Genomic DNA, 6,673 nt, shown 5'->3' with positions numbered 1-6,673 from the left:
GGGAGGGGGGGGGGGGATACACTGTCACACATAAGTGCCATAAAGTAAGGACAATCAGCCAACTTACAGCAGCTTGATCTTGCTCCATGCGTGTTATGCCAAACCGCTGTGCAACATTCTCGGAGGTAAGGCCCATTGGGAGAAGGCAATCACGTGCTTGAGCAAATAGCTCAACCTAAAATAGTTGGAGATTCCAACCCAACATTTTATCAGCTGTAACATCTTTACAGATGCATCTAAAGACGATACTCTTGTGTGAAACCGACCCATTTGACTTACTTTGGGATTCACTTTCTCGACAAGATTAACTTTGTTCACTGTCATCGACTCTACGCCAGCAGCAATACCTTTTGAAAGGATAGAACAAATTAAGATCGCCAACGAAGTCAAACAAAATACATAAATCAGTTTTCAGTAAAGCATACCAATATCATACATCCCTGCTTTAATAGCAGCAGCAACATCTGCGACTGCCTGAAGCCCAGAAGAGCACTGTCGGTTTACAGTCTTCAGAGGAACCGTGTCTACAGCACATGAAACGAGTTAATCAAATGTGGGGATAATTATGTCCAATATTAAAGGAAATGTGATGAAGATGGTGAAATTACCAGGGAAACCCGCATACAATGCGGCCATCCTGCATTCTATTGCCCTTTGGGACCCAGGAGCTAAAACAGTACCAACAACAATGTCGCCCACTTCGCTCGGATTTAACTTTGTTTTATCCACCAAAGCCTAAAATTGGGAGCGTAAAGGATGATGAGACAAGAGCAACCACTTCACTAAATTGTTGTTTTGGTTGCAAAAGGAAGCAAGATAACAAACAGAAACCTTGAATACGGGCACCAAGAGATCCTCAGGGAGTGTATCCTTGAAACTACCTCTCTTGGCCTTGCAGATTGCTGTCCTATAGGCACTGAAGACATGAAAGGTAGATACGTCATGCATGTTTTATGTTTGACCTCTGTTTACGAGAATTGGCTAAGAAAAAGGAAATATATTGAAGTATTACAATTATGAACCTAGTGCGGAAAGAAACTGCTAGTTTTGTTGCAGTTCATACATATATACTTCCTATCCAATTCGTATATCTGTAATGCTAAAAGTTACTCCGAAGATCTTTGCGATCTGTATCATTCTCCGGCGCAGTAGAGACATGCAACTCAGACGGTTGACAACGACCAAATCTGGCACGATCTCAGCAAACACAAAAGCCAAGAAACTAGGTTGGCGTTAATCCATTGTTGCATGCTTCCACAGTTTGCAGTACCGTCGTGATCACCAAAGTACACTTGGCACTGTATCTTTCTTTGGCCAAGGGCCAGACCGAAAAGCCAAGCATGGCTTTCGGCACCACTGGCAACCAGAGCCTAACTAGTAGCCGACGATCCAACAAACAGTAGCGGACGAAGCGACAGGAGCAGGAGCGGCAGAGATGACTTACGCGACGATGACGACGTCGTCGGCGAAGCAGGGGCCCCGGTGGTACGCGGCGCTGTCCCCCGCGGCGCACACGCTCGCCTGCGACACCAAGTAAAGAAAACGCCAAGATCGTCACAGATCTGGAACCGAGACGCCGGCACGGCGGCGAAGAGGAGTTGAGAGGGAGAAGGATCTCACGGAGACGGCGGAGGCGGCCGGGCTGGCGCCGGCCGCGGGCTCCAGGTGCCGCAGCAGGATCCTCTGCCTGTCGAGCGCCTTCTCCATTGCTGGCTGCTGTCTCAACCTTGCGTCCTTCCTTCCTTCTTCGCTGCCTCTCGGCGTCCTCCCTGTCACGGGAGGAATTGGTGGTTAATGGTGCGAATGGTTGGTTGGTCGGTAGTCTGCTGCGCGCGCTGGGTGGCGACGGGGCGTGTGGTATTTCTAGTCAGTAGTCAGGTAGAGGGCGAGGAAAAGGAGGGGGATTTCGGAGGAGTTCACTGCGACTTTGGTGGAGTGGAGAGGTCGGGGGTGTGAAAACTTTGGACGACTTTGCAGGACTCGACTCTCCGGTCTCGGGTGGTCGTCGATCGTGGTCGTGGGAGGCGACGCGAGGGGCATCGTTGGGTTGGTTTTCCTCACACGCGGTGCACGGGATGGCGGGGGAAGACAAATGCTGACGGCGTGGCTTCCACAGACGGCGACAGGCTGGCGCGCCGGAGCAGGCCTCCACGAATTTCACGTAGAAGACTCGCCCGTTTACAGCATCTCTAAATATTTTGCGGGACAAGTTTACGGATATGTTCCGCGTCGGAGACCTCGCCGTACCGTAATTTTTGATAGCTTTGTAAATTCTAAATTTTCAACAATATGAGCCGAATAGATATAGATTATAATATAAATTAAACATATGAATACAAATGGTTCGAAAGACAATTCACAATACGACAATCGTTTTCATTACAATAAATATTCAAATTTGAATAATTATTAAAACACCAAATTATTCAAATCACACACAAATACATATGAATAAAAATGGAAATCTATCTCCCGCATAGTTGCCGCTGATGCTCAATAAGATTTTTCTGGAGTTGGGAGTGTGAAGCACGGTTCTCGATCTTCCGGTAGGTGTCAAGAAATGTAGCAATCTTATCTGCGTCCCTGGCAGGCTTCACATGGCTATCAACATAATCCCTTTCATCCTCAATAATTATGTTGTGTAAAATTACACAAACAATCATGATGTTTCTCAGAGATTTCTTATCCCAGCAGCAAGCGGGACCTCGAACAATGATAAACCGAGCTTGCAACACACCAAATGCCCATCTCAATATCCTTTCGGCAAGCTTCTTATGCTTCGGCAAAAAAAATATGTTTCTTGGTTTCGGGGTCACTAATGGTCTTTACAAATGTTGACCATGCAGAATAAATACCATCGGCAAGATAATACCCCCATGGTATAGCCATGGCCATTTACGGTATAGTTGCAAGCCGAAGCTTTGCCACTAACTAGCTGGGCAAAATAGATGAGATCGCTGCAAAACATTGATATCACTGAAAGACCCGGGCATACCAAAGAAATAATGCCAAATCCATAAATCACGTGAAGCCACGAGTTCAAGCACAATGATGGGTTTACGTTTGTGGCCGGTGTATTCCCCTGCCCAAGCCTCTAGGCAGTTCTTCCACCTCCAATAAATGCAATCAATACTACCTAGCATTGCCCGGCCATCCAATTTCTTCATTCATTGCCATGAGCTTTTTTGTGTCTTCCTCGTTTGGAGCTCGAAGGTACTCCGGGCCAAAAACTCAGATCATTATCTTCGCAAAGACCCGGACGCATTTGATGGTGGTATCTTCTCCAATGCAAAGACATTCATCCGCGTAGTCGACGGGAACATCATATGCAATCATTCTCATCGCCGCCGATATTTTTTAATACGCACTAAACCCAAGTAAACCGGGGGCATTCCCACGTCGAGTAAAAAAAGGGAAATTCTGCTTGCAAGCTTCAACGATGCGCACGAAAAGAGGCCTACGCATTTTATACCGCCTACGAAATAGGTAAGCCAGATATGTTGGTACCTCGACGAAGTAGTCCTTCATGAGAATCTTGTCGCCGAGAGCTCGGTTGCGAGGACTGCATAGCCGGCCAACCGTGGATCTGCGACGCTTTTTTTCGGGCCCTTCTCAATTTTGTCCACGAGATGCAACAACACTAGGTTGTCGACATCGTCTTCTATGTCCAAATCATCTGACGAAGACAACAACGAAATCCAATCTATCTAAAAAATGCACGCTCATCAATTTCTCCCAAATCTCATCGGTCGAAATTGAATCCAAATAGTCGACGGGCATTGAACATACCTTCCCAGAAGCAAAATCGGCCACCCCTTTCTTCTCCCCCGCCAGTTGAAGCAAAGCCAGCTGCCATTTTCTTCTCCCCCTTCCGTGTGCACGGCTGTCCCTCGGGCGAGTCCCAGGCTCACTTGCGTCGAAAACAACCGGATCCGCCGGCTACAAGGCCGCGCACCAAGCTCCGAGGCGGATCCATGGCGCTGACGGCGACCGCTAGCCTGCGGACACAAATGGGCACCCTTGGCCTACAATTTTAGCAGAATAGATGTCGCGTGGGGCAGCCGGGGTCACCCAGAACCGCCGGGAGATGCAGCGGTGGTGGGGAGTGAGGGGGAATGGAAGCGGGCGAAAATGGCCTTCGCGCCAAGGAAAGGGGATCCAGCAAAAGCAGGGATGAATCTCATAGATATGGTGAAAACGACTAGGAGTATGCAGGATACCGCAAAAAAATTAAGGGATGGCCGATTTTGCGGGATCTATTCAGGCCGGAAAAATAACCCACGTCCCATTAACCGACGGTTATTATTCCAGATGGTCTAGTTTACGGGATCTGCTAGAGATGCTCTTATAGGACAACACCGGGCTAGGTGATCTTTAAAAAAGACTTGTCGGGTTACGAGACGTTGGATCTATCGTGTGGCCATTTGATTCAGCTGATGAGCTCTATAACACGGATCATGCTGTGCTTGAAGGTTATAAGAGCAACTCCAATGAAGCGACCCATTTTTTCCGCATGTGTCCGTTTGGGTCGGCGCGGACAAAAGTGGAGGCCTAACGCGCCGACCCAAACCCAAATCGCATCCGCGCCAACGTATTTGCGGCCCAAATTTGCAGCCGGAATGCATCGACATGAACGCAAAGCGGACGCCACACGCGCCTTCTCGGTGTCTGCCGTGTCCCCACTAGCGATCGTCCAACCACCCAGCAGCCAGTTTGGTCAGCTTAATTTATGACGACCATGAAGGAAATATGCCCTAGAGGCAATAATAAAGTTGTTATTTATATTTCCTTATATCATGATAAATGTTTATTATTCATGCTAGAATTGTATTAACCGGAAACTTAGTACATGTGTGAATACATAGACAAATAGAGTGTCCCTAGTATGCCTCTACTTGACTAGCTCGTTAATCAAAGATTGCTAAGTTTCCTGACCATAAACATGTGTTGTCATTTTATGAATGGGATCACATCATTAGATAATGATGTGATGGACAAGACCTATCAGTTAGCTTAGCATAATGATCATTTAGTTTTATTGCTATTGCTTTCTTCATGACTTATACATGTTCCTTGTGTTCTATCAAACGTCACAATGTAACTGGGTGATTATAAAGATGATCTGAAGGTATCTCCGATGGTGCTTGTTGAGTTGGCATAGATCGAGATTAGGATTTGTCACTCCGTATATCGGAGAGGTATCTGTAATGCACATCACTATAAGCCTTGCAAGCAATGTGACTAATGAGTTAGTTACGGGATGATGCATTACGGAACGAGTAAATAGACTTGCCGGTAACAAGATTGAACTAGGTATGATGATACCGATGATCTAATCTCGGGCAAGTAACATACCGATGACAAAGGGAATGACGTATGTTGTTGTCCGGTTTGACCGATAAAGATCTTCGTAGAATATGTAGGAGCCAATATGAGCATCCAGGTTCCGCTATTGTTTATTGATCGGAGATGTGTCTCGGTCATGTCTGCATAGTTCTCGAACCCGTAGGGTCCGCACGCTTAATGTTCGATGACGATTTGTATTATGAGTTATGTGTTTTTGATGACTGAAGTTTGTTCGGAGTCCCGGATGAGATCACGGACGTGACGAAGAGTCTCAAAATGGTCGAGAGGTAAAGATTCATATATTGTAAGGTTGCATTCCAACATCGGAATGGTTTCGAGTGGTTCGGGCATTTTTCTGGAGTACCGGGAGCTTACCGGAGCCCCCATCCCCGATGAAGTAATGGGCCTTATTGGGCCATGAGGGAGAATAGGAGGTAGGCCAAGGGGAGGTGGCGCCCCCCATGGAGTCCGAATTGGATTAGGGGAGGGGGCGGCGCCCCCCTTGCCCTTTCCTACTCCCTCTACCTTTCCTTCTTTCCTACTCCGAAAGGAAAGGGGAATCCTACTAGGACTTGGGAGTCCTAGTAGGACTCCCCACACTTGGCGCGCCCCTAGGGTGTAACATCCCGGATGTAACTTTCCCAATTTGTACTCCAACTCTTGCCGTTTCCGGCGTTAAGTTATATTTATTTTCTCGGGTTCGGGTTTTGTCTCCGTGTGTTGTTGTCTTTGTCATGCATCTCATATCATGTCATCATGTGCATTGCATTTGCATACGTGTTCGTCTCATGCATTCGAGCATTTTCCCCGTTGTCCGTTTTGCATTCCGGCGCTTCGTTCTCCTCCGGTGGTCATTTCTAACTTTTTTTCGTGTGTGGGGATTAAAAATTTCCGGATTGGATCAAGACTTGCCAAGTGGCCTTGGTTTACTACCGGTAGACCGCCTGTCAAGTTTCGTGTCATTTGGACTTCGTTTGATACTCCAACGGTTAACCGAGGGACCGAAAAGGCCTCGTGTGTGTTGCATCCCAACACCCCTCCAATTTGGCCCAAAACCCACCAAACTCTGCTCCATGTCCTAGAGCGTTCGATCACGATCGCGTGGCCGAAAACCACACCTCATTTGGACTCTCCTAGCTCCACTTATGCCTATAAATAGGACCCCCCCAAATTTCGGATCTCTCCCTCTCCCCGAAACCCTAAATCCCTCTCCGCCGCGCCGGACGTGTGCGACCCGCGCCGGACGTGTCCGACCCGCCGCCCGCCGCCGCCCGCAGCCAGTGGCTCGCCACCACGTGGCATCGCCACCTCGCCGCCGCCGCGGCCC

The 6,673-nt window shown here is 48.0% G+C and overlaps 1 protein-coding gene across 1 annotated transcript in view; it reads right to left on the bottom strand.

The window, feature by feature from the left end:
- The window catches only part of LOC119268077 (3-ketoacyl-CoA thiolase 2, peroxisomal-like), a 3,982-nt gene extending 2,010 nt beyond the window's left edge, over positions 1 to 1,972 (bottom strand). The window contains exons 1-7 of the mRNA XM_037549583.1: positions 1,621 to 1,972; positions 1,445 to 1,521; positions 832 to 916; positions 609 to 735; positions 426 to 524; positions 280 to 347; positions 68 to 175 (exon numbers count right to left, since the gene is read on the bottom strand). Coding sequence (XP_037405480.1) covers positions 68 to 175; positions 280 to 347; positions 426 to 524; positions 609 to 735; positions 832 to 916; positions 1,445 to 1,521; positions 1,621 to 1,707 — 651 coding nt within the window. The 5' untranslated portion in view covers positions 1,708 to 1,972. The remainder of the gene's footprint in view (positions 1 to 67; positions 176 to 279; positions 348 to 425; positions 525 to 608; positions 736 to 831; positions 917 to 1,444; positions 1,522 to 1,620) is intronic.
- Positions 1,973 to 6,673: the final 4,701 nt, after the last annotated feature.

Source organism: Triticum dicoccoides, chromosome 1A, assembly GCF_002162155.2.
Source record: "Triticum dicoccoides isolate Atlit2015 ecotype Zavitan chromosome 1A, WEW_v2.0, whole genome shotgun sequence".
Lineage (NCBI taxonomy): Eukaryota > Viridiplantae > Streptophyta > Magnoliopsida > Poales > Poaceae > Triticum > Triticum dicoccoides.
Note: the sequence above shows the minus strand (reverse complement) of the source record. Positions and strands in the feature narration are given on the sequence as shown.